The sequence below is a fragment of the Ahaetulla prasina genome, chromosome 7 (assembly GCF_028640845.1).
Source record: "Ahaetulla prasina isolate Xishuangbanna chromosome 7, ASM2864084v1, whole genome shotgun sequence".
NCBI classification, from domain to species: Eukaryota; Metazoa; Chordata; class Lepidosauria; order Squamata; family Colubridae; genus Ahaetulla; species Ahaetulla prasina.
In genome coordinates this window covers 102,289,579-102,317,280 of record NC_080545.1, presented here as the reverse complement: position 1 = coordinate 102,317,280, position 27,702 = coordinate 102,289,579, and the positions used below count along the sequence as shown (strand labels likewise).

General features: G+C 49.5%; 2 protein-coding genes across 3 annotated transcripts; both read left to right on the top strand.

Moving 5' to 3' along the window:
- The first annotated feature begins 228 nt into the window (after positions 1-228).
- On the top strand, positions 229-9,289 carry LOC131202627 (uncharacterized). The gene is made up of 4 exons (XM_058191732.1): positions 229-286; positions 3,625-3,699; positions 7,879-8,616; positions 9,039-9,289. Exons 1-4 carry the CDS (start codon positions 229-231, stop codon positions 9,287-9,289), a joined length of 1,122 nt encoding a protein of 373 aa, XP_058047715.1.
- ARSA (arylsulfatase A) lies at positions 7,899-23,434 on the top strand. 2 transcript variants are annotated; one of them, XM_058191837.1, is made up of 9 exons: positions 7,899-8,154; positions 10,902-11,339; positions 12,780-13,020; positions 13,620-13,838; positions 18,215-18,384; positions 19,093-19,217; positions 19,307-19,434; positions 19,825-19,927; positions 20,959-23,434. In XM_058191837.1, the coding sequence occupies exons 2-9, from the start codon at positions 11,101-11,103 to the stop codon at positions 21,264-21,266; spliced, it is 1,533 nt and encodes a 510-aa protein (XP_058047820.1). In that variant the 5' UTR covers positions 7,899-8,154; positions 10,902-11,100; the 3' UTR covers positions 21,267-23,434. The 2 variants fall into 2 exon arrangements, with proteins under 2 accessions (XP_058047820.1, XP_058047819.1); XM_058191836.1 differs by lacking the exon at positions 7,899-8,154 and adding an exon at positions 9,424-10,651.
- Positions 23,435-27,702: the final 4,268 nt, after the last annotated feature.

Genomic DNA, 27,702 nt, shown 5'->3' with positions numbered 1-27,702 from the left:
TTGTATAAACACTGAACCCTATGCGAGACCCTCATCTCTCCCCCAACCCCCCTAAATCACATGCAAATTTACCTTCATCCCATTCCAACAATTACTTTTGCCCAGCATGACTCCATTCAAAAAACCTAAGAATGGAGGTCACACTCCTGTGTCCACACAGCACCATTAACTGGCTTGTTTACAAGGTCACCTTCAGACATGCTCTGATCTCTCTAAAACCCAGTCAAGATGCAGGAGATCTACGGGAGGGCTCACAACTTCACCTGCAGATCCACACTATGCAAAGGTTGGTTAGTTTTAATCTAGGTCTGTTTGGGTTGAGTCAGAATGACCCAAAAGTGTTTTTTCTAAAAGGCAACTGGACTTCCTTTGTTTTTTTTTTTCCTTTGAAAATGTTTTGCTTCTCATCCAAGAAGCAGCAGCAGCTTCTTGGATTAACTTGGCAGAACTGAAGAAGCTTCTCGGATGAGAAGTGAAATGTTTTTAAAGGGGAAAAAACCCAAGAAAGTCTAGTTGCCTTTTGGAAAAAGCACCCTTGGGGACAATCATGACTTGGATAATTGAGAATCTCCAGAGATGTTGGGTTAGAATGCTGTGTGAACCGAGATTGTTACGTCTGTGGATGGCTAGTTCCTGGTTCAATTTACTGTTCAGTTACAATTTGCTGTTCAGGACAGATGGGTGGATGGTTTCTCCAGCATGCAATCCTCTACTTGAAGGGACCTTGGAAGTCTTCTAGTCCAACCCCCTTCTCGAGAGGGAGACCCTTTCCCATTCCGGACAGATGGCTGTCAATTTATTCTTAGAAACTTCCAGTGATAGAATACCCACAACTTCTGTTTCACCGATTAATTGTTCTCACTTTTTGGAAATTTCTCCTCAGTTCTAGAGTGGTTCTCTTCTTGATTAGTTTCCATCCATGGTTTCTTGTCTGGCCTTCTGGTGCTTTGGAAAATAAGTTGACCCCCTCTTCTTTGTGGCAGCCCCTCAAATACCGAAATGCTGCTATCCTGTCATCTCTGGTCCTTCTCTGAGTGACCTAATACCAAGCATGATAAGGCTATCGAGGTGTTGTCCCAGTGTCTGGAAGCCGTACGGGTTTGGATGGGGAGAAACAGGCTCAAGCTCAATCCCTCCAAGACGGAGTGGCTGTGGATGCCGGCTTCCCGGTACAGTCAGCTGCAGCCGTGACTGACTGTTGGGGGCGAGTCATTGGCCCCAATGGAGAGGGTGCGCAACTTGGACATCCTGCTGGATGGTCGGCTGTCTTTCGAAGACCATTTGACGGCCGTCTCCAGGAGAGCTTTTCACCAGGTTCGCCTGGTTCGCCAGTTGCGCCCCTTTCTAGACCGGGATGCCCTATGCACGGTCACTCATGCTCTCGTGACATCTCGCCTGGATTACTGCAATGCTCTCTACATGGGGCTCCCCTTGAGGAGCACCCGGAGACTCCAGGTAGTTCAGAATGCGGCTGCGCGGGTGATAGAGGGAGCCCCTCGTGGCTCCCATGTAACACCTCTCCTGCGCAGACTGCACTGGCTGCCTGTGGCCTTCTGGGTGCGCTTCAAGGTTTTGGTAATGATCTTCAAAGCGCTCCATGGCATAGGGCCGGGCTACTTACGGGACCGTCTGCTGCCACCGAATGCCTCTCACCGACCCGTGCGCTCTCACAGAGAGGGACTCCTCAGGGTGCCGTTGGCCAGGCAGTGCCGACTGGCGACACCCAGGGGAAGGGCCTTCTCTGTGGGGGCCTCCACCCTCTGGAACGAGCTTCCCCCAGGACTTCGCCAACTTCCTGACCTTCGAACCTTCCGCCGCGAGCTTAAGACACATCTATTTATTTGCGCAGGACTGGACTAGAATTTTAAATTTTTTAAATGTTTAAATTTTAAATTTGGTTTTAAATGGGGTTTTATTATTTATATCTCTATTTTAAATATTCGGCCTATGTAATAAGTTTTTTAAATTAATGTTTTATCTTGTATATATATATGTTTTTTAAGTGGCTGTGAACCGCCCTGAGTCCCTAGGGAGATAGGGCGGTATAAAAGTACGAATAATAAATAAATAAATAAATAAAGGCTGCACTAGCTGATGGGCCTGCTTGCCTTCTGGGTCTGGAAGGGGCCCTATGCCTCCCAAAGCAAAGTCCAGAGGATCAAGGGCCTCCCACAGCAGGAGGGAGCATGGGGAGAGGATCGAGAGAGAAGGAAGGAAGAAGGAAAGAAATGTGCCAGCATCCTACCACTTAATAGAGGGAGCCCCTCGTGGCTCCCGTATAACACCCATCCTGCGCAGACTGCACTGGCTACCTGTGGCCTTCCGGGTGCGCTTCAAGGTTTTGGTGACCACCTTTAAAGCGCTCCATGGCATAGGGCCGGGTTATCTACGGGACCGCCTACTGCTACCGAATACCTCTCACCGACCCGTGCGCTCTCATAGAGAGGGACTCCTCAGGGTGCCGTCGGCCAGGCAGTGCCGTTTGGCGACACCCAGGGGGAGGGCCTTCTTTGTGGGGGCTCCCACCTCTGGAACGAGCTTCCCCAGGACTTCGCCAACTTCCTGACCTTGAACCTTCCGCCGCGAGCTTAAAACATACTTATTTAATTGCGCAGGACTGAGCTAGATTTTAATTTACGGGTTTTAAATTGGGTTTTATTTTCATATTTTTAATTTAGGCTTTTAGAATAAGTTTTTTAATTGTTTTTAGACTGTATTTATCTATTTTTAAATGCCTGTAAACCGCCCTGAGTCCTTCGGGAGATAGGGCGGTATATAAATTTAAATAATAAATAAATAAATAATAAATAAATAAAATAATGAAGAAATCCACAAAATACATCCTGAGGTTGATCTCCATTCAGTGAGAAACCAGGAAAGATTTTCATGGCCAAGTTCATGAATCATGTGAAGCCATGGTTTAGAATAAGCCACAATTGTTAGGATTTCCTAATTATAGAACATTATTTGTGAAACAAATATATTATGTATATGTGTACATGACCACCCAACTTACCCACAGCTGATTCCAAGCAGTTTACAACATTGAAAATCCAGGTTAAAAAGACCCATAAACTCACCTACCCACCCACCCACCCACCCCACCCCACCCCCAGCAACACATTCCAATCAGTCACCTCTGTCTCCGATTGGGGTCCTTATGCCTACTGACAAAACCATGTTTTTTAGGGCCTTTTGGAAAAGCAGTCGGGTGAGGGCCAACCGTATCTCAGAGGGATGTTGTTCCACAGAGAGGGGCCACCACTGAGAAGGCCCTTTTCTGTGGTCCCACCAGATGACCATCCCTGATCAATGGGACCTGTTAACATGCCCTGCCTTCCCCCTTCTGGTGGGCCTGGTGAATGTAATAGAGGGAAGGTGGGCCTTTGGAACCAAATCCTTCAGAACTTGCAGTCTGCAAGTCATTGTCAAACGGCATGCCATCTTCTCAGTGTGGCCCAGATGGGGCAGAGCAGGTTGCCTATTGGAGACACTTGGGATGAAGTACCCCGTTGGGTGCCTGGGTGAAGCTGGATAGGAAAGTCCTCCCAAGGGACTCAGCACCTACCTGGGCAATGGGGTGGGCACCGTTTCCAGCAGGCTTGGGGCTTCCTTGCCCCACAGGCAGCCCAGGTGTGGAGACTGGAGATTATTCAGTAGCCCCTTTTGGGGAGGCAAAAGATGGAGAGGCCCAGCCGGGTACAGTTTCCAGCTTCCCCCTGGCTGAGTTGCTCCTTAGGGACAAAGCGAGAAGGGTTGGCATTTCAATTGACTGGGTAGCTAAAGGGCACAGAAGGCTGCCAGTCTTTGCTGGCTGTTCCCCAGCAGTGGCTTGCCGGCATCCACCCCCGTCTTTACACACAAAGACTCCTCAGTGTAGACCATGGGAGGGGCAGGCGGGGAACTCACCCCCCCACCTCTACAGTGACCGCAGCCCCCCTGGGTATCAAGCCCTGAGGCTGGGCAGTCCATGCCCTTGAATGGCTGCTGCCAGGAGAACTTAGTGGGCAGGTGGCATTGTGCCCAGAGACTCAGAGTAACAGAGTCGGAAGGGACCTTGGAGGTCTTCTAGTCCAACCCCCTGCTCAAGCAGGAGACCCTTGACCATTTCAGACAGATGGCTGTCCAATCTCTTCTTAAACACCTCCAGTGATGGAGCACCCACAACTTCTGAAGGGAAGTAGTTTTGCGGATTAATTGTTCTGTCAGGAAATTTCTCCTTCGTTCCAAGTTGGTTTTTCTCCTTGATCAGTTTCCATCTGTTGCTTCTTGTCCTGCCTTCAGTGGCTTTGGAGAATAGTTTGACCCCCCTCTTCTTTGCGGCAGCCCCTCAAATATTGGAAGACTATTAGGTCACTCCTCCTTCTTTTCATTAAATTAGATATTCCCAATTCCTGCAACCATTCTTCGAATGTTTTAGTCTCCAGGCCCTTAATCATCGTCGTTGCTCTTCCCTTCACCCTTTTCAGAGTCTCAATGTGTTTTTTACATCATGGCAACCGAAACTGTTTGTATTATTCCAAGTATGGTCTTCCCCAGGCATTATAAAGCGGTATTAACACTTCATGCGATCTGTGTTGTGTCATCTGGGTGTGTCAGGAACCATTCACACAATGGTGGGGGAAACTGTTGGATTCGGGCAATAACGAGGCAGGAGACCAGGATAGTGACAACAGCTCTTTACTATATGGTGAACCCAGCAGCCAGTGCTGGGAAAAACCTCTCTTTATATACATTTTAACCGGGGGCTTTAACCAATCAGCAACGTGCTATTTTCCCGCCAAAACTTTTAAAGATACATTACAGAAACCCAGGAAGAACTTCTGCACAAGAGCTCAAGGATTTGCATTTAGGACAATTGTCTCAGTGCCCATGTTCCCCTCACAAACGGTATTTATATACCCCTCGTAGATTCCATCAGCTCTTCTGATTGGCTGAGTGCAGTTACCTCACCACGCCCCTCAACTTTTGGCGGGCCTTCTCTGTCTCCGGGCAGATTTTCCATCTCCTTCAAGGGAGCGTCCAATAACGGTGCGATTTTTTTCCTTCTGTCTAGAAAGTTCCAGCAGCTTCTTGTGGGACCCTTAGAGGGACCACAAAGATGCATCACGCAATGGGGATTAAATACCCCAGAGAGTAGGCACAGCCCTATCAGGCCCTGGAGCCTTGTTGAGATCTTTCTGTGGGGAGGACGGCCAAGTGCACCCGAGTAGACTTCCAGAAGGGACCTCAGAGGTCTTCTAGTCCAACCCCCTGCTAGAGCAGGAAACCCTTTCAAATGGCTGTCCAGTCTCTTCTTAAAAACCTCCAGTGAAAGTCAAAAAGGTGTTGTTGTTAAGAGTAGAGGTAGTCCTCAACGTATGACCACAATTGAGCCCAAAATTTTTGTTGCTAAGCGAGACTTTTGTCCCATTTTATGATCTTTTTGGCACGGTTGTTAAGTGAATCACTGCACTTGCTAAGATAGTAACACCGTTGTTAAGTGAATCTGGCTTCTCCATTGACTTTGTCAGAAAGTTACAAAAGGGGATCACATGACCCCGGGACACTGCAACCATCAAAAATATGAGTCAGTTGCCAAACCTGTGAATTTTGATCACGTGACTGCAACGGTCATTAATGTGAAAAATGGTCATAAATCACCTTTTCAGTGTCGCTGTAACTTTGGTCACTAAATGAACTGTTGTAAATCCAGGATTACCTTAGACCTGATCTCTAGTCTAAGACTGTAATAATAAATAGTTGTTTATTTATTTATTTATTTATTTATTTATTTATTTATTTATTTATTTATTTATTATTTTGATTTATATACCGCCCTTCTCCCGAAGGACTCAGGGCGGTTTACAGCAAGGTAAAAAACAAGAATACAAAAATTAAAACATTATTAAAAAACTGATTCAATTTGGCTAAAAATAATTAAAACTCTAATAAAACTCTAATAAAAGCCCCCATTAAAACTATTAGGCCAGCCCTGCATGATGGAACAAAAATGTCTTGAGCTCGCGCCGAAAGGTCCGGAGGTCAGGGAGTCGACGTATCCCTGGAGGCAGCTCGTTCCAGAGGGCAGGAGCCCCACAGAGAAGGCCCTCCCCCTGGGGGTTGCCAGTCGACATTGTCTGACCAACGGCACCCTGAGGAGACCCTCCCTATGGGAGCGCACTGGTCAATGGGAGGCAATCGGTGGCAGCAGGCGGTCCTGTAAATAACCCGGTCCTATGCCATGGAGCGCTTTAAAGGTAGTAACCAGCACCTTGAATTGCACCCAGAAGACCACTGGCAGCCAGTGCAGCTTGCACAGGAGAGGTGTTACATGGGAGCCTCGAGTTGCTCCCTCTACTACCTGCACAGCCGTATTCTGGACCAGTTGGAGCCTCCAGATGTTCTTCAAGGGGAGCCCCATGTAGAGAGCATTGCAGTAGTCCAGGCGGAAAGTGACGAGGGCATGAGTGACCGTGCGTAAGGAATCCTGGTCTAGGAAAGGACGCAACTGGCGTATCGGGCAAACCTGATAAAAAGCTCCCCTGGTGACGGCCGTCATATGCTCTTCTAAAGACAGCCGTATATCCAGGAGAACGCCTAGATTGCGGACCCTTTCCATGGGGGCCAATGACTCGCCCCCTACAGTCAGCGATGGAGTCAGCTGACTGTACCGGGAAGCCGGCATCCACAGCCACTCAGTCTTGGAAGGGTTGAGTCGAAGCCTGTTTTTGTTGACTACTTGTAGTAGTAATAATAATAATAGTAATAATAGTAATAAGTGTATTATTACTAATACATTACTAATACTAATACATTATTACTAATAATAATAATAGTAATAAGTGTATTGAAAGATCTGCAAAAAATACCATATCATACCAAGATTTGCAAGCAAGAATTGGTGGTACCATCTAAAACATTTCTCAAGTCCCAGAAAATGAAGATGCTAAACTGCTCTGGGACTTTAGAATTTAAATAAACAAGCATCTGCCACACAACACACCAGATTTAACAACTGTAAGAAAGACAAAAAAATGTGGATAGTGGATGTGGCAGTACTGGGAGACAGAAAGAACTACAGAAGATCACAAAGACCTGCAAACAGAAATTGTGGGGAAAGAAAGCAAAAGTAGACCCAATAGAAACAGGTGCCTTGGGTGCAATCCTGAAACATCTGGACCATCACTTGAACACCATCAGCATTGACAAATTCACCCTCAGTCAATTGCAAAAGGCAACTTCACTCAGAATAGCTTACATCCTGTGACTTAACCTCTAACACCCTAAAACATCCACATCTGCCTATCCCAGGTCTTTGTAAAGGACTGGATAGGCGGATAAAAATGCCAACTCCAATCTGAACATCTGGCTGACTGTGCAACCAACCATAATTGTACCTCTGTCTCTCTGTCTCTAAGCCTAACCCACCCTAAGAAGTATTATATATATATTTGCTGCCTTGAAGTAGTATACTTATAAAGTAATACAGGCGGGATAAATAAAAAAAATGCTATTAAATAATTATTAATACAGAACAGCCTGGCACAAAGAGAGATGCCAGGTTTGGCACATGACATGAGCTCAGTGTTTGCCATTCTGATTCCTCCTTTTTCAACTAGGTGGATTATTCCTCCGCCCCCCCCCCATCCATGTAGCCTCTGCTCTCGCTCTGAAGTTGTCGAACCAGGAGATATTAATATTAATAAGAATTTTATTAATAAATTTTATTAATGTTCTATTAATAAGACATTAATAAAGCAGACTTGCACCTGCATGAGACCAAGGTATTTTACGCGGAGTTATGAATCAGGACACACGTTTATAACAGCGTCTTGCTCCCTCCACCCCAATCTGGTGTTCCTGCCCCTGCCCCACTGACGCCCCCCCCCCTCAAAGAGCCTCTTCCGCTTCCCGGCGCTTCCCGAGCCTTGCCAGGCAGCTCCAGACTGACTGAGAAGAGGGAGAAGCGAAGCGAAGCCAGTCTGTCATTAGCTGTCTGGCGCTGCCTCCCTCCGGGCACCGGCTGGCCCCGGATCTGCCCGGCCGGGCTCTCCTCTGGCCGGGCTGGGTGCCCCGCCTGGCAACGCCACCTTCGCCATTCGTTCCCGAGCCTGTGCATCCGGCAGCGTGGGATGGGCCATGCCTCCTCCGCGCAATTTCCTTCGGAAAAAGGTGGGAAGCCGCCCTTGTCTGTCTGTTCTTTCAAAAGGTCCCCACTAGCCTCTGGAGGGGGGCTCCCCCCCCCCCCACCCCGTGCAGCGCCGCCTGGGCAGAAGCAGAAGCAGCCGCTCTCTAGGAGCGGGGCAGGCGGGGCGGGGCATTCTCGGGGATCCCGCTGCTGCCGCCCCAGCCGAGGGGCGAAGCTCTCTGGCTGCCGAAAGGCGACCCTGACCGAGAGGGGGAAGCGAAACAGGCAGCCCGATCACCTCGGGCAGCCCTCGGCCGGAGCCCCCGGGACCCTCGGCGGGCAAAGGCGGGCGCAGCAACTCGGTCCAGCTGCAGCGAGAGATCGCCCGCCCCCTCGGGCTGCAGTAGAGGGACTGCGAGAGACGGCCCGCCCTCGGGGACTGGAAGACCCCTCCTCTACTCCAGGCCGAGGGGCGGCGGCGGGGGGGCGGCTCGGCGCGTGGCCAGGTGGGGCGGCGAAGGGCCACCTGCAGCCCCGGACCAGCGTAGAGGCCCCGCCCCTCAGCCCGGAGAAGCCCCGCCTCTCTCCCCGGGCGGAGCTCGGACCCTCCGCTCTTGAAGGCCGGCCTCGGCTGCCCCGCGTGACTCGAGCCGGGGCAGCCAGACACAGCTGGCGACGGCGGCGGAGCGGAGCTTTCGCGGGGCAGCCGAGGCAAGACGAGGCGAGGCGAGGCCGTGCCGAGGCGCTTGCAGCCGGGTTGGGGTCTCCTGGGGCTGCGCGGCGCGGCGAGGAGGGGCGGCGGGAGGGGGCGGCTGCTTTGAAGCCCCTTCCCCAGGCATTCGGGGGCTTCCGGGCTCGGTCTGGCTTGGGCGCGGGGCTGGTGGTGGTCTAGAAGACCTCTGCCCTAAGCCTGGCTCTTCTTCCTTAGCGCTGCTCCAGGCCCTCCCCCCCCCCATCGCCAACCTGGTGCCCTCCAGATGTGCGGGGCTTCGGGTCCAGCCCGCCGGAGCGGTCCGTCTGGGTACGGTGGGAAAGCTTCAAGGGCAGGAAAGGTCTTTCTTGTGGGATCTTGTCGTGGGATCCTGGAGGTTTTGTGGCCTTTGGGGGACCCTCCGAGACATCTGGAGGCCCTCTGTGAAAGTGATTGTGGGGGGGAGCATCCGAGGGGTTTCCTGTTAGGTGTTTGAAGGAAGGGGTGGGGAGGAGGGTGGCTCCCCCCCAGCAAGAGAGTCTTTGGGGAAGCAGTCAGGATTCAGAGCAATCTGTACAGTAGTCCTCGACTTACAACATTTACATTTAGAGACCATTCAAAGTCACAACGAAAAAAAGTGACTTATGGCCGTTTTTCACACTTATGACCATTGCAGCATCCCCATGATCACGTGATCAAAATTCAGATGCTCGGTCACTGGTTCATATTTATGACGGTCGCAGTGTCCCGTTTTGTGACCTTCTGACAAGCAAAGTCAATGGGGAAGCCAGATTCATTTAACAACCGTGCTACTAACTTAACAACTGCAACGATTCATTTAATGACTGTGGGAAGAAATGCTGTAAAATGAGGCAAAACTCAGTGAACAACTGTCTTGCTTAGCAGTGGAAAATTGGGGCTCAATTGTGGTCGTAAGTCGAATACTACCCTGTGGTGCTGAGACATCATTGGTCACGCTTATGGATGACCTTTGGGGGGCTCAGGGTGAGGGCTTTTGCTTTCTACAAAATAATAGAATCAGAGAGTTGGAAGGGACCTTGGAGGTCTTCTAGTCCAACCCCCTATTCAAGCAGGAAGCCTTACACATTTCAGACAAATGGTTGTCCAGTCACTTCTTAAAAACTTCCAGTGATGGAGCCCCACAACTTCTGGAGGCAATTTCTGTTCCACTGGTTAATTGCTCTCACTGTTACAAATTTCTCCTGAATTCTAGGGTGGATCTCTCCTTGATTGTTTCCATCCGTTGCTTCTTGTTCTACCTTCAGGTACCTTCTACCGTTGGAGAATAGTTTGACCCCCTCTTCTTTATGTCAGGCCCAAAGATGCTGGGATTCGAGGTTCCTGCCAAGACGGGGTCATTCAGACATGTGAGAACGATTAATCAATGGATTAGCCAGCCTCCTGGAGTCGTGAGGGATCATGGAAGTTTTCAGGAAAACATTAAACCACCTTTTTTCTGGGATGGAATAATTTCTCCTGCCTTGGCTGGAGGTCCCTTCCATTCCTAAGGTTCTGCAACTTCTATGTTACACGGGTCTACTTAAAATTAGCACTGTACAACCATTGGTCTGGGATAACAGGATAACAGATGACATAAGAAGTCCAGTTTGGGCCTGGGGTTGGACTAGAAGACCTCACAAGACCCTTCCAATCCTGGGATTCTGTATTGCATGTGTGTTATTTGAGATTAGCAATTCGTTGGCTCATCTCAGGGATCAGCAGCTTCCATTTTCAAGAGGGGCTAAACCCACCACCTCCAAGGCGGACTACAACTCCCATCATGGCTATGCTCGGTGAGCTATGTTGGGTACTGTAGTCTGACCCATCAGGTAGGGATCCCTGTTCTAGAATGTTCCTTCTTATCCCCCATTGTTCTGTTTGTTTTCCTCGGTCGAGTTCATTGTGCTCGTTGGTGATCTCATTTTGTTCTTCTTTTCTTTAAACCCGTTTCTGGATCTCACCCGGCAACTTTTCCAGTGTCCGGGCTGCTTCCTACTCTTGAAATGCCAATTATTTTCTTTGTTGCTCTGTTTTCTGGATCTTTCTCCTATTTCCCCTGAGTCTTCTCTTCTTTTGCAGCCTTGGACCGAGTGCAGGGTCTCTGGAGACCTTGGAAGAGTCAACCTCGGGCTGAAGATCCTTCCGCTGACGGTTGAATCCCGACTGCTCTTCTCCTGACTGGAGAACAGTGGGGCATGCGGTGGGCTTGACCTCTGGCGCCCCACTCGAGTTGGTGACCTTGTGGCTTGGACAGGCTTCCTGCTTCCTTCTGGGCAACATGTCAGCCTTGCCTCCATCGTGGCTCCTCACCCTCTGCTCCGTGGGGCTGCTGGCCTCCCTTGGGTCAGCCTACCAACCCCCCAACATCGTCCTGATTTTTGCGGATGACCTGGGCTTTGGAGACCTGGCCAGCTATGGACATCCCACCTCTGCCACCCCCAACCTGGACAAGATGGCTGCCGAGGGCCTACGCTTCACGGACTTCTACAGCAGCAGCCCCGTCTGCAGCCCTTCCAGGTAGGGTGGTCTCTTTCTCTTCTTCTGAGCGTCACCCAGAAGGGTCAAGAGGGCTCAAGGCTGCCCATGAAGCTGTCCTTGACCTCAGAGCTCCAATGAAAGGGGGAAGGCATCCAGAGAGGTGCTGAACCTCTTGAGATGTCCTCTTGTCCAAGGTGGAGACCTTCCAGCTCTTGGCTTCCTTGGCCTCTGGCTCTCAGGATGATTGGACCTAACCATCTACAGGTAGACTTTGGTTTACGACCACAATTGAGTTCAACAACAGGGCCGTAATAGCTCAGGCTGTTAGAAGCCTGTTATTAGAACACAGCAGCCTGCAATTACTGCAAGTTCGAGCCCAGCCCAAGGTTGACTCAGCCTTCCATCCTTTATAAGGTAGGTAAAATGAGGACCCAGATTGTTGGGGGGGCAATAAGTTGACTTTGTAAATATACAAATAGAATGAGACTATTGCCTTATACACTGTAAGCTGCCCTGAGTCTTCGGAGAAGGGCGGGGTATAAATGTAAATAATAAAAAAAAAACATTTCTGTTGCTAAGTGAATCAGTGGTCAAGAGAGGTTTTGCCCCACTTTAAAACCTTTGATGCCACCGTCTTTAAGTGGCTAACTTAGTTATATGGTTCTCAATCGAATCTGGCTTCCCTGTGGACTTTACTTATCAGAAGGTCGCAAAAGGGGATCACATGACCTTGGGACACTGCAACCGTCATAATATGAGTCAGTTGCCAAACCTCTGAATTTTGATCACGTGACCTTGGGGATGCTGCAAGGGTCGTCAGTGTGAACAACAGTGCCCTCCAACAGCCAACTCCTAGTAGTAGTAGGAGGAGGCGTGGGAGTCAGGGTCAGCCTTCAGGCAACCTGAGAGCTCCAAGGGGGAAGAGGGAATGGAGCTGGCAGAGAGAGAGAGAGAGACAGAGCCTGGGCTGTCCGTCAGCCCTCAGATGGAGAGTCAACAGCCCCCAGGGTTGCTGGAGGTGGCTGATGAGGAGGAGGAGGAGGAATAGCTGGGCCCAGTGCCTGACACACAGATGCACAGAAGGCAGAGGAGAGGAGAGCAGTGGAAATCTATGGGCCGGTCCTTGGGATGGAAGAGCCACCGCTGCTAGCAAAGCCCCACCCTAACTCTGGGGATCAAAGGCAGGGGGGTGGAGATGAATAGGTGTGGCAGACAAATATTCATCTCCCTGCCGGACAAACTTGTTAGCCTGCATTGAGAGAGAAATTTTTTGCCGGAGCTGCCAGAACTTCTAATAAAGGAATCTTTGAGTTCACTTCAGTGGGTTTGTTGTGTTTGGAGGGCTGGATCAGAACAAACCATCCTATGTTACTTTATTCAGTGCCGTTGCAGCTTTGAATGGTCACTAAAGGAATGGTGGTAAGTCAAGGACTCTCCGTGTCTCTGTTTCCCACTCACGTTCTCTCTGTCTCTGTGCAGGGCAGCCCTCCTGACTGGACGCTATCAGACCCGTTCCGGCATCTATCCTGGGGTCTTTTATCCCGGCTCGCAGGGAGGCCTCCCGCTGGCCGAGGTGACGGTGGCCGAACTGCTGAAGGAGCGTGGCTATGCCACCGCCATGGTTGGCAAGTGGCATCTGGGCCTGGGTCCCAACGGCATGTTCCTGCCCACCAACCAAGGCTTTGACCACTTCTTGGGGGTGCCCTACTCGCATGACCAGGTGAGAGGCTGCAGGGGTGACGTGGTGGGGATTCAGGGCTCCCTGGGACGGTCATCTCCTTGGGTGGAAGAGTCTGAATCCCCGATGGAAGGGTTGGGCTTCCATGACCCAATAAGGGAACATCATCAGTGCTAGAAGGGAGCGGGTGGTGGCTTGCTTTCTATTTAAATATCCCTTCCCTTTTAGCACCGATGATGATATCTAGTTGGGTCATGAAACGCCTGCAAGAAAACAACCAAACTCAGAGGGCACCAGGAACCCCAGAAAGAAGCTTGAAACACACACAGCCAAACTTTGCAAATGGATAAATAAAAGGAAGGGAGGAGGAGGAGGAGGAGGTGGTGGAAGAAGGAGAAGGACCAAGGGGTAGAGGAAGAAGACGAGGAGGAAGAGAAGGGAGGGTGGGAATGATGGTTGTCAGGTTTATGCCTCTTGTGGCTGTGCAAAGATTCAAGGCTTCTCCCCCCCCCTTGACCCCTCCTAGCCTGACTGTCAGTTTCCTGGGGGGGGGCTTGCTTAGAGGAGGGGAAGGGACTGCATGGAGGGCTCTGCCTCCTCCTTTGCCCTCCCCTTCCTCACCCCTCCCTCCTCTTTCGCAGGGCCCCTGCCAGAACCTAACCTGTTTCCCACCCAGCACTCGGTGCTTTGGGGTCTGTGACCAGGGGGTGGTCCCCGTCCCCCTCTTCCTGAACGGGAGCATCGTGCAGCAACCGATTTACTTCCCCCACCTGGAGGGCCACTACAACACATTTGCGCGAGATTTCATTATGGCTTCTGCTCAGCGCAAGCAGCCCTTCTTCCTCTACTACGCCTCCCACGTGAGTCTCCTGGGGCGGGGGGTGGGGGGCGGTGAGGGTGGGGGGCGGTGAGCAGGGAGGGTGGGGTGTGGTATACCGGTAGTCCTCGAGGTATGACCACAATTGAGCCCAACGTTTCTTTGGCTAAGCGAGACAGCTGCTGACTGAATTTTGCACCATTCTACGACTTCGCTTGCCACCGTTGTTAAGTGAACCACTGCGGGCGATAAGTTAGTGGCACGGTTGTTAAGCGAATCTGGTTTCCCCATTGACTTTGCTCGTCCGCAGGTCGCAAAAGGGGATCACGTGACCCCAGGACGCTGAGGCTGTCATAAATAGGAGTCCGTTGCTAAGCATCTAAATTTTGATGCTGGGACGGCCTTAGGTGTGAAAGACAGTCATGAGTCAACATTTTTTGGTGCCCTTGTAACTTTGAATGGTCATTAAATGCACCGTCGTAAGTCCAGGACTACCTGTAGTAATAATAATGGTGCATTGGAAGTTCTGCAAAAAATGCCATTTGCAAGAACGGATGGGACCATAAAATAGAGAGAGTCACAGAAAATGAAGATGCTAAACTGTCATAAGACGAGGACGACCTGCGGTCTCCATTCATCTGGAGAGTTGAATGGCCTTTGGCCCCACTCGGTGTCCTGCGGAGGAAGCCTCGCTGTTGGGGGGGATGCTGCTGCTTCTGTCTCCGCTGCTCCCCTCTCACACACACTCACACACACTCACACACACACACAGACACACACCCTGCGGAAGCCACACCAAGAGCAAAGTCCTTCTCCAACTTTATGGCTTGGCTCCTTTGATCCAGCTGGTCCTCTTTGGCCTTCGGTCTTGAGCAGAAAAGGCCCTGCTGAACAAACAAGGGCTGGAACTTTCCATATTTCCACACTTTGCAATATCAAAAACTTCCCAACAAGTCTGATTGCAGGTAGAGGTAGCCCTTGACTTAGCAACCATTCGCTTAGTGACCATTTGAAGTTACAAGTGGAACTGAAAAAGGAACCTAGGACCGTTTTTCACACTTACGACCATTGCAGCATCCATGTGGTCACGTGTTCAAAATTCAGACGTTTGGCAGCCAGGTCGTATTTATGGCAGTGTCCCAGGGTCACGTGATCCTCTTTTGCAACCTTCTGATCAGCAAAATCAGCTCCTTCCATCATATTAGAAATGCACCACTGCTAGCAAGGACCAAAATCAAAGAACGGCCCTATTTGAAAGTGCCAGAATGGTTATCTATAATGGAGGCGTGGATGCATCCCAATGTCATAAATATGGACAAAATTATAAGGACACACTAAACGAAAGGGGAGACCTAAAAACCAAAGAAGAACTAAAAGGATTAGGGATTGGCCTATCATGGGGGCCAGAGTTACAGATAAAATCCAGATATGAAAAAGGCAGGCAGGAATATGGGTTTTATAGTGAACCAAATGAGCTGGACCTGATCTTAATGGGAACAGATCAAAAATTAATCAAGAGGATATGCAGTTATTTATTGACTTGCAAGTTGGAGGAGGAACAAGTAAAGGAAGCAATGATAATTTGGGCTAAGAAGTTTGGTTACACAATAGATTTGGACAGGTGGCAGAAATTATGGAATAGAAATCATAAACTTACAGTGTCAACACATGCAAAGAAATCCTCTATAAAATGTTTTCTAGAACACATTATTCCCCTGCAAGATTAGCGACCGTGTACAAAAACAGATCTGTTAAAGGTTGGAAGTGTAATCAGACACCAGGCTCAGATTACCATATGGACGTGTTCCAAAGCAAAAAAATACTGGAAGAGAAGACGCAAATGGCTGGAAAATATCACAAGACGACACATAGATGTGAAACCTGAGACAATTTTGTGGGGCATGCTTCCAGGAAACTATAGTAAGGGTAACACATATTTGGCTTTACGTAATCCTAACAGCAGCTAGGATTGTGTATGAACAACGTTGGAAAAACCCAGAAACCCCTGCAGATGATATTATTATCAAAAGAATTCTGGAGTGTGCAGAGATGGGCAGGTCAACCACAAAAAATTAAAGGAAAAGAAGATTCGGGTTATTTTATAACAAGTGATTAAATGACAGATATTGAGGTTAGAAGAGTGGAATTGGATGAAATATGGTCTACGTGAGAAAGAAAAACATATGAGCTATTATTTTGATGGTTATATAATCGATACCTTGATGGAAGATAGTATATATGTTGTAAAGATGATTGATATTATCGCATATTTGTTTATACATTACAGCGTATTTGTTTTTATATATATATGAGTATAGTGACGATGATGTTGTTTGTATGTTAACATCATGGACACCTAGAGAACCCACAGCTCAACGTAGAAATGGAATGTATGATATAAAACAATAAAAAATATTTTTTTTAAAAAAATCCAGACGCTTGGCAGCCAGCTCGTATTTATGACGGTTGTAGTGTCCCAGGGTCACGTGATCCTCTTTTGTGACCTTCTGATCAGCAAAGTCAAGGGGGAAGCCGGATTCATTTAACAACATGTTTCTAACTTAACAGCTGCAATGATTCACTTAACATCGGTGGCAAGAAAGGTCCTAAAAAGGGTCAAAGCCCATTTAACAACTGTCTCACTTAGCAACAGAAATTTTGGGCTCAATTGTTTTCGTAAGTTGAGAAGTACCTATAGCGGAGGCTGATGCACGCAGACCTGCTGTTTAGAGAGACTTTTTCGGAATTCAGTTCATGCATTGCAGATCCTGTGCAACACTGAGACCAAGCAGAATTGGTGGGAATCTGCCCTATGATTTGAGGATCCATTTTGAGGATCCATAGCGCTTGTTGTGCTTGGTGGGATGAGCTGATGAGCCAGGCTTGTCCTGGGCTGCTCCGGAGTTGCTTTTAAGTTGCTGGCTTTGGAAAGCAGAAGCCTCCTTATATTCATTCAGTTTTTCACACCAACTTAGAACCACAGCACAACAGAGTTGGAAGGGACCTTGGAGGTCTTCTAGTCCACCCCCCTGCTCAAACAGGAGACCCTATACCATGATGGTGAACCTATGGTACGCGTGCCAGAGGTGGCGCACAGAGCCCTCTCTGCTGGCATGCGCACCGTCGCCCCAGGTCAGATCTCCGTGGCGTTTCTTTGGTGAGCTTCTGTTTCCCTGCAAATGACGAAACAGAATCTCACGAAAGAAAAAGATCTGACCGCTTGCCAGCTGGTCTTGGGGTCTCTGCTGCACGTAGACCTTTCAGTTTGGGCACGCATGTGCACGCAGTGTGGGCACTCGGTGTCTAAAAGGTTTGCCATCACTTCCCTATACCAGGGGTGGGTTCTACTTACCTTGACTACCGGTTCGCATCATGCCCGCACACACCAACGCTCTCCTGCGCATGCGCAGATCACCTCTGCTGACGTCCGGGTCAGTGGGCGGAGCCTCCCACCAGTTTTACTACCGGTTCTATAGAACCGGTCCAAACCGGGGGGCAACCCACCACTGCCCTACACCATTCCAGGCAAATGGTTATTATTATTATTATTATTTATTGAATTTTTATACCGCCCTTCTCCCGAAGGACTCAGGGCGGTGTACAGCCGGAAATAAAATACAAAATATATACAATTAAAAACAAATTAAGACATAGCAAAATTACAAAACGGCTAATGATTAAAATTAAATTTAAAATATTTAAAAATATTAATAAAACCCCAATTTAAAATCAAAATTATTATGCCAGTCCCGCTTGAATAAATAAGTATGTTTTTAGCTCACGACGGAAGGTCCGAAGATCAGGCACTTGACGTAGGCCAGGGGGGAGTTCATTCCAGAGCGTCGATGCTCCCACAGAGAAGGCCCTACCCCTGGGGGCCGCCAGCCGACACTGTTTGGCGGACGGCACCCTGAGGAGACCCTCTCTGTGTGAGCGTACGGGTCGGTGGGAGGCATAGGGTAACAGCAGGCGGTCTCGTAAGTTGTCCAATGTCTTTTTGAAGACCTCCAGTGATGGAGCCCCCACAACTTCAGGAGGCAACTTCTGTTCCACTGGTTAATTGTCCTCACTGTCAGGAAATTTCTCCGTAGTTCTAAGTTGCTTCTCTCCTTGATTAGTTTCCATCGTTTCTTATCTTGTTTTCTGGTGCTTTGGAGAATAGCTTGACCCCCTCCGCTTTGTGGCAGCCCCTCAAATACTGGAAGATGCTATCATGTCACTCCTGGTCCTTATTTTCATTAGAGTAGACCTACCCAATTCCTGCAACCATTCTTCATGTGTTTTAGCCTCCAGTCCCCTAATCATGTTTGACACTTTTCTATTCATCCCTCCCTCCGATATCTATAGCTACCCATCTCAATCAATGACTCTGGGAGGCTTTCAATATGGATGATTGTATCTATTTTCCCCTCTGTCCAGCATACCCATTATCCCCAGTTCGGGAGCCAAAACTACACTGGCCGATCCTCTAGAGGACCTTATGGCGACTCCCTCCTGGAGTTTGATGGAACTGTTGGCTTCCTCTTGCAAGCTTTGCAGGATGCCGGCGTCCACAAAAATTCGCTGGTGTTTTTCACATCCGACAACGGGTAAGTGTGCAGCTGGTGCCAGTCTTTGGCTCAGGGATGGAGGGAGGGCTGCGGTAAGGTGGCCAGTTTAGCATGAAGGATCGGCATAGGCCAGGCAGCCCTTTCTGACCATCGGTGATGGATCCTGCTACCACGAAAGTATCTCTGCATAGCTTGGGTGGGTTCTCATAACGCCAGAAAATCCAGTTTAACAGAACCTCATGGCGGTGTCCCAAACATGCTTTTCCAAAAGGCAACTGGACTTTCTTGGGTTTTTTTCTCCCTTGAAAACGTTTCTCTTCTCATCCAAGAAGTTTCTTCCGTTCTAGAGAAGTTCTTCCATTTTTCAGAACGGAAGAAGCTTCTTGGATGAGAAGAGAAATATTTTCAAGGAAAAAAAAAACCCAAGGAAGTCTAGTTGCCTTTTGGCAAACTTCAAAAAGGAAACCTTTTTTAAGAAATTGAGCACTTAAAAAAAAGGCAAAAACACATACACATGTATTATCCACCCCCCCCCCAGTTGAATACTGATAGATATATTACAACAATAATAGTTCTCCACCCCCTTTCAAAACAGGCCCAGAGTTTGTAATGCAGGAGTGGTAAAAGTTTTCAATAATTGGGGATTAAAACAGAACTGTTTATAAATTGCTTACTGTTGGGAACATGCTGGACTGCTGCTGAGGTTCAAAGTCGTTTGCTAAAATATCATTTCTCCTTTCTCGACAGCCCAGAGACGATGCGCGGTTCCCGAGGAGGAAGTTCTGGCTTGCTCAAATGTGGGAAGGGGACGACCTATGAAGGGGGCATGAGGGAACCGGCTGTGGCTTATTGGCCAGGTCGCATTGCGCCAGGTGAGCCAGTGGGATGGGATGGGAGGACTTCAGCTGGCAATGGGGCTCCTCCGATAAGCCCCTCCCTGACCGCTTTCTCTTGGAGCCAGGTGTGACCCATGAACTGGCCAGTACCTTGGACATCCTGCCCACGGTGGCTGCTCTGGCTGGGGGGCGTCTCCCCAACGTCACGCTGGACGGATATGACCTGAGCCCCCTCCTCTTTGGGAAAGGAAAGGTAGGCTTCTGGGGGCAGCCTGGAGGCCGCGAGGGCCTCGCTTTCCACGCCCTGGATGTCCATGGAGATTCTCCATCATCCAGGTCACGCTTGTCCCAAAGGAGCTTTTCCAAGAGCCAAGTTTTCTGTTTCTTCCGTGAAAATGTTTCGCTTCTCACCCAAAAAGCTGCTTCTTGGCTGTTTTCATGCAGGCGTTTCATGTCCCAACTAGGTAACGTCATCAGTGCTGGAAGGGAGTGGGGTTTTTGGAGAGGAGGAGGAGGAGGAGGAGGACTGTGGGGTCCTGATGCTTTCTGAGCTTGGTTGTTTACTTGCAGACCTTTCATTACCAAACTAGGTAACTTCATCAGGGCTCTAGGGTGATGCTGTCTTCTCTGATTCTTCCGACAGAGCCCCCGTCAGTCCATGTTCTTCTACCCGTCAGCTCCTGATGAGTTGTATGGGGTTTTTGCTGTCCGCTATGGAAAGTACAAAGCTCACTTCTTCACCAAAGGTGAGCCCTTTATTCATTCATTTATTAAATTTACATGCTGGCCATCTCACTGTCAAGGGACTCCGGGCGGCTTATCACATCCTAAAAGACGTAGAAAACGTTAGGCATCAAAATGAACAAAGATTAATTAAGTTTAAACCCAGAATATTGGGGATGGGGGGGTGGGGGTGAGATGTTTTTCCTAGTCTACTGACTGCCTCCCGTGTAGGAGGCCCCCATCGGAACCCCAAGGCAGTTGGCAGAGCCCGGTTTTAAGGCCCTTCTGGAAGGCCAGGCGGGAGGGGGAGGTCTCACTTCGAGGGGCCTGGTGTTCCAGAGGGTGGGAGCCACAGCAGGAAAGGCCCTTCTCCTGGAACCCATCAGCTGGAATTCCTCGACCGGTAGGGGCTGCAGGAGGGCTCCAGTGGGGCGGCCAATGCCACTGGGGCAAGGTGGTTCCTTGGATACCCGCGTCCCAGGTCACAAAGGGCTTTAAATGTCACAACCAACACCTTGAATTGGACCCGGAAGCAAACTGGCAACCAGTGTCTTTGCTGCCTGCCTAAAGTGACAGGAGTGAGATAGAGATAGAGATGGAGAGATGGGCAGGCAGACCGGCAGAGACGGAGACAGATGGAAAGATGGGTAGGTAGATAGTTTCTCTCTCTCATTTCTCTCCCCTCTCTCTCCCCTGTTTCATCCCTCTCTCTTCCCTCTCTCATCCCTTTTTCTCCCCCTCCCCTCTCTCTCCCCTCTCCCCTCTCTCGTCCTTCTCTCTCCCCTCTTTCTGTCCCCCTCCCCTCTCTCATCCCCCATCTCTCCCCTCTCTCCCCTGTCTCATCCCTCTCTCTCTCCCATCTCTCTCCCATCTTTCTCTTCCCTCTCTCATCCTTCTCTCCCCATTCTTCTCTCATCCTTCTCGTTCACCCCCCCCTCTTTATTTGCCACCCATCCTACCTCTGGGTGGTTTACAATATTAAAAAGATAACCACATCACAAAGCCTATGCACCATAAAACGCTCAATACCCATCATCTCTCTTTTGATCTCCAGGAGCCTTCAACAGCGGGGCGACCCCTGACCGGGCCTGCAGCGGCTTCACTGCTCTCACCCCCGAGGAACCCCCCTTGCTCTTTGACCTCGAGATGGACCCTGCGGAGAACTACAACCTCCTGCCAGCCGGGGCCCAGAAGCCCGGAATCCTGAAGGTCCTTAAGGATGCCCGCCTGCTGAAAGCCGCCTTCGACCAGGACATGACCTTTGGGGAAAGCCAGCTGGCCTTGGGGAGCGACCCCTCGCTTCAACCATGCTGCAGCCCCCAGTGCAGCCCCAAGCCCTCCTGCTGCCGCTGTGGCTCCTAGCTCCCCCCCGCTCTTTCCTCGCACACCCCATCCGTGACCCACATCTTGTTCTTCTTCCCCTGGGCAGAAGAGCTGGGTTCAGTTTAGCATACTCCCAAGGAGTTTTTGCAATTTTTTAAAATCGGCAAATTATATATATATATATATATATCTCCCACCTTGCTTTCTGAATTAGGAAAGTTCCATGATCTTGAGCAGCCTCTTCTGCTGGATGGGAAGTCCAGGTGCCCCCCATCCCCCCATTAGCAAGGAGAGGAGAAAGTCTCTTCTTCTTTAAAACTCCAAACTCGCCAGGAATGGAGATAGTAGCCCATTCTTCCCCGTCAAAGACTACTGTGATCAGAGGCTGAAGGGAATCGGCCTCGGAGTCGACCAGAACTGGATGCCGTTGTTCTGTGTGTCAAGGGTGGCCTTACCAGAGCAGTAGAAAACAGGGCCAACCGTTCCTGTGTTGATGCATCCCAGGATTGCATTGGCCTTTTTGGCAGCTGCAACACATGGCTGGCTCATACTTAAGCAGCGGCCCAGTTTCCAGGCTGAGTTAGACAAGAGCTAGCGAGGATTCCTCTATGGAATGTGAGGATGAGGCCATTGCCCTGGGGGGACGGGGGACGGGGTGGCGGCAATTCACACGCAGGGAAAGGGGAGCCCGATAGAGACATGAAATCACGAATCTCTGCATTTGGAAGCCGCCTCAGCTCTCACCATCCCCTCCCCACCTCTGCGACTGCAGCAAATGCATTTGCAGCTTCCTTGCGAGGTGGTTGTGCAGCCCCGTCAAGCTGGAGAGAGAATAATAACAAAATAACTGAGATGGAAGGGGCCTCGGAGGTCTTCTAGTCCAACCCCCTGCTCGAGCAGTAGATCCTGTACCACTCTGGACAAATGGCTGTCCAATCACTTCTTGAAAACCTCCGTCCACAATATCTGGAGGTAAAAAACGTTCCACTGGTGATCCGGGATTACAGAATCACAGAATCGGGTTCTACATTACTTGGGTTCCAAGTAACCCACCCATAGAAAGTAGAATGCCAAGGCGGGGAATTTCCTCAAAGAACAGTTTTATTGGATCCATCATATTGGCACCACTGGTGAAAGGCGACTCTGAGTTCCTGGGGCTTTCACCTAATTAAAAAGTAAAAGTTTCCCTTTCTCCCAAGTTACTGCTGTCCAATCCAGGTGCTGGCCGGTTGCTTGGTTACTTGGCTCCTCTCCTGGCCAGCCGCCTGTGAGAACGTCCTTCGTTCCCACAGGAAAGCTTTACTGTTTGGCTACAAAACCCCATCTAGCTATTTCCCCCCCTCCCTCCAAGATGGCTTCAGCCAGGTTCACTTCAGGGTTGACCGTAACATCTTCAGCGGAGTGTACACTGTTGGTGGTGGTCTCCTTGTAAGGGCTTCGTGTGGTCCGTGGGTCTTGTGATGGGGAGGTCACGTTAGGTGAGGGTCTTGTGATGTGATGGGTCGTGTCAGGTGAGGGTAGAAGGAGCTTCTTCCTTGGGTGAGCATGGAAGGATCATGTATGTGATGGGCCTCCTTGAGTCCCTGGCCCAGTCGGACCTCATAGCAAGATCCCGCCTTTATTGGCCATTCTTGATTTATTATTTATTGATTTGATTTGATATTGGGGTTGCCTGGCTCTAGAGATGATCCCCTGACCCATCACAAGACCCTCACATAACGTGACCCTTACCTGATGTGACCTCCCCATCACTAGATCTACTGACCACATGAGGCCCTTATAAGCAGGAGAAAACCAACACTGACATCCCCTGAACTCCGCTGAAGGCATCACCTAGCCCGGTAATAAAACGTTTGGAAACCAGCCCAGCAGCCCAAAGGAGGAACCTCCACTCTCAACTTTCCCCCTCTTTTCTTAATTTGCTGCTATCCCCCTTCCCTCCCCCCTGGAAGGCTTTTCCAAAATTCCTAGGATTCTGTCTAACAAAGGCAGTTTTAGAAAGCCCTAAGGGAGACCCCAGGCATTGACATCTGTGATGTTGGGTTTCTTTTTGCTGCTTTCTTCAAAGATCGGAAAATGCTAATCGTTTAATTTCAAGTTTAAGTTTAATTCTTTTTAAAAAATGTTTATACTGTGGACATTATGACAGAGAGAAATCCTGTGTGATTTTTCTGCATTTGGAAAATAAATTCTTGATTTCTTAAAAATGCAATATGGTGGGTTTTTTGCAGACACAGGTACTCCTCGAGTTGTGACTGCTCTCTTCGCGATCGTTCAAAGTTATGATGGACCTTCCCCCAAAAGTACTGACGACCCAGACTCAAAGTTCCAGCGGCTGCCCCCACCTGCGCTCGCAGGATCCCATTCTGGGGGCTCCCAGCTGGCTGTTTGTATAACATGACCTTCATGATTATTTTTGCAATCACGTATTTCTGGTTTCTGGAGGAAAAACACCCCTTTGCAGACGGTCTCTTTGCTTAACTATCGCCCCTCCCCAAAAAGGTCATAAAATCAGATCATTCAGATTTATAAAGAACCCCTGCAGAAGATCTTCCAGCTTCTAGGAGCTCTATCGCAGGGATGGCTTACCTTTTCCAGGCTCAGTGCCCAAAGCACGTGTGCATGTGCACAGATGCATGGCCAAACCTCCAAAATACAATGCGCGCATGACATCCATGCGTGTCCCCGCAGCTCACCCCATGCATACATGTGCGGGGCCCCCCACACCCCGCACATGCACATGTGCATGCGCCCCACCCGCTCGCATGCATTGCAGGGAGCCAAAGAGTAGCTGGCTGGTGGGAGGCATGCGTGCATGCGCCGTGGAGCTGAACTGGGGCGACGGCTCGTGTGCCATCAAAGAGCGCACTCTTATCGCAGTAGGTTTCAAACATGGTGACTTTAAGAGTTGTGGACTTCAACTCCCAGAATTCCCCAGTCAGCCTTGCTCTATTGTGTGTAGACATTCCACCAGGTTTGCCGTGACCACCAGCCACCTTCTAAGTAGTTCTTCGGAGCCGCCATTATGGCAGGTGCCGTGTGAATCCAAGACAGGGTTGACTTGGCACAAGGAGCTCTTCCCAGGCTGAAGGACGTGGGGAGTGGTTGAGTGGCCTGTCCCTCATGAGCCAGGGCCAGCCCCGTCTCCTAGCAACTCAGAAGGAGAACCCACTGATGACGACATCTCCCTGCTGTGGCACCACTTGAACAATGGGGAACAGATGCCAAGAACCATAGCTGGGGATGGAGACCCAGCCAGGGCTGCTCCTGCCAATCGTGGTCTTGTTGCAGTTGTGGGGGTCACAGGGCTACAATCCAGAGAGTGAGTAGGGTCTGCAGGAGGAGGAGGAGGAGGAAGAGGGTATCCCTGTTGAGGACTACACGTGGTTGACGGCCGGGTAGGGTCCTGTTTTAAGTCCACCTGGCACTTCTCAATATCCTTGGGACACAGGGCGTTCATTGCCCAGTTGGGGGAACTGGGGAGAACCAAAGTGGACCCATCAAAGGTTCTCACCTGATCTAACCAGCCTCTAAAACCATAAAAAGACCAAACATGACAATTTTGTGCCCAGATTGTCCCAGTGCCCAGAGGAGTCATGTTGTTGCTTTAGGTACCTTTAAATGCAGCTCTGGTTAATTACTTTATTAAGTTCAGTTGTTACTTAAGACTTTTAATTCCAGATCCAGATTTCAGGTTTGCCATTTCTAGCAACCACGTGCGCTGTGGGCTGTGAATCACCCACCCCGAGGCCTTTACAGTTGCTTAAAAAAACACGGCACGCCTCTCCTTTTATAAGCACTGGGAGCAGCGATGGGGCTAATGCTGGGTGAGATCATCAGTGGCTTCGGTGTGAGGTACCAGCTGTACGCTGATGACACCCAGCTGTACTTTTCCACCCCGGGCCACCCCAACAAAGCTATCAAAGTGCTGTCCCGGTGTCTGGAAGCCGTACGGGTCTGGATAGGGAGAAACAGGCTCAAGCTCAACCCCTCCAAGACGGAGTGGCTGTGGATGCCGGCACCCCGGTACAGTCAGCTGCAGCCGCGGCTGACTGTTGGGGGCGAGTCATTGGCCCCAATGGAGAGGGTGCGCAACTTGGGAGTTCTCCTGGATGGACGGCTGTCTTTTGAAGACCATTTGGCGGCCGTCTCCAGGAGAGCTTTTTACCAGGTTCGCCTGGTTCGCCAGTTGCACCCCTTTCTAGACCGGGATGCCCTATGCACGGTCACTCATGCTCTCGTGACATCTCGTCTGGATTACTGCAATGCTCTCTACATGGGGCTCCCCTTGAGGAGCACCCGGAGGCTCCAGTTAGTCCAGAATGCAGCTGCGCGGGTGATAGAGGGAGCCCCTCGTGGCTCCCATGTGACACCTCTCCTGTGCAGACTGCACTGGCTGCCTGTGGCCTTCCGAGTGCGCTTCAAGGTTCTGGTAATTATCTTCAAAGCGCTCCATGGCATAGGGCCGGGTTACTTACAGGACCGCCTACTACTACCAAATACCTCTCACCGACCCGTGCGCTCTCACAGAGAGGGACTCCTCAGGGTGCCGTCGGCTAGGCAGTGCCAGCTGGCGACGCCCAGGGGAAGGGCCTTTTCTGTGGGGGCTCCCACCCTCTGGAACGAACTTCCCCCAGGACTTCGCCAACTTCCTGACCTTCGAACCTTTCGCCACAAGCTTAAGACACATCTATTTATTTGCGCAGGACTGGACTAGAATTTTAAATTTTGAATTTGGTTTTAACGGGGTTTTATTATTTTTATTGCTATTTTAAAATATTTGGCCTTATTTAATAAGTTTTTTAATTGATGTTTTATTCTGTATTTATATGTATGTTTTTTTATCAGGCTGTACACCGCCCTGAGTCCCTTGGGAGATAGGGCAGTATAAAAATGCGAATAAATAAATAAATAAATAAATAAATAAATAAATAAATAAATAAATAATGCAAGGAATGGCCCCATCTATCTATCCTTTCTCACAAAACCTTGAGGAATTCTCTCTTAATAAATCATAATAAATAAGAAAGCCATTCAGAGTTGTTGGATACTAGATGGGCAGCAAATAAATTTCCTAATAAAATAAAATAAAGTCTTCAAAGAGCCAAAGATGCTCCTGGAAATGGAGAAGAGCTAAAAACTCTGTTGAGAGCACACGATGCCTGTTAGGAAAGTTTTCAGTGGCTCAGCCAGAAATCAACCACTGGACATGATGTAAGAGGTACAGTGGACTGAATCACTCTGGCCCTGAAACCCTGAAAATCTGGGCCATGAGCACCAAAGAATGTCAGAATGCTTATTAAAGACTCATCTCCTTTCTAAGTAGGTGGGTCAGCAGATAACGGCCCTCCCACTGCATCTGCCTATGACTCCCAGCGGCCCCAGACACCTTGGACAGTGAAAGGAATGTCTATTACCTATAGCAATTGTCTTTAGACTTATGTATCACTTCACAGTGCTTTAGAGCCCACTCTTACGTGCTTTACAGCAGGGGTCTCCAACCTTGGTCCCTTTAAGACTTGTGGACTTCAACTCCCAGAGTTCCTCAGCCAGCTTTGCTCTGGGAGTTGAAGTCCACAAGTCTTAAAGGGACCAAGGTTGGAGACCCCTGCTTTACAGTGTCAGCCTCTTGCCCTCAACAATCTGGGTCCTCATTTGACTGACCTTGGGAGGACAGAGTGCTGAGTCAACCTTGAGCCTGGTGAGATTTGAACTGCCAAATTGCAGATAGCCGGCAGTCACCAGAAGTAGCCTGCAGTACTGCACTCTAACCACTGTGCCATACTGCAGCTCATACCAGAGTACCGGATGTCTCCTGCTCTAAACATGCAGGGCACCAAGCAGAGGTGAATCTAAGTGACCTGTGAGAGCCATTCCCATTAAAGGACCATTGTCAGAAATCTCTGGATGGTGTCAATGCTATTTTTGCCACTGTCCATCCGGCTTCACAGCCAATCAAATGTCCCCCACAAGAGTGGTACATGACAAACTACTTCTAAAACTAAAATCCTACGGCATCTCCATGCCCCTCCATAATTGGATAACTGCATTCCTGTCAAACAGACAAGAAGTGGTCAAAATAGGGAGCACCCTATCAAATGCTGCACCTGTTAATAGCAGTGTCCCCCCAAGGCAGCGTTCTAGGACCAACGCTCTTCATGCTATACATAAATGACCTTTGTGATTATATTATAACTAACTGCATTCTCTTCGCCGATGATGTTAAACTATGTTAAACTATTTAACACCACCAACAATGCTGCTACCCTTCAAAAAGACATTGACTTTGTGTTGGAATGGTCAAAAATTGGCAACTCCAAATCTCAACCAACAAATCCTCTGACTTACACATTGGCAAAAAGAATCAGAACACAAAATACAAGCTAAGTGGACATGACCTTGTAGATGACTCTCACTCTGTCAAGGACCTTGGGGTACTCATATCAAATGATCTAAGATCATACTGTAACAACAT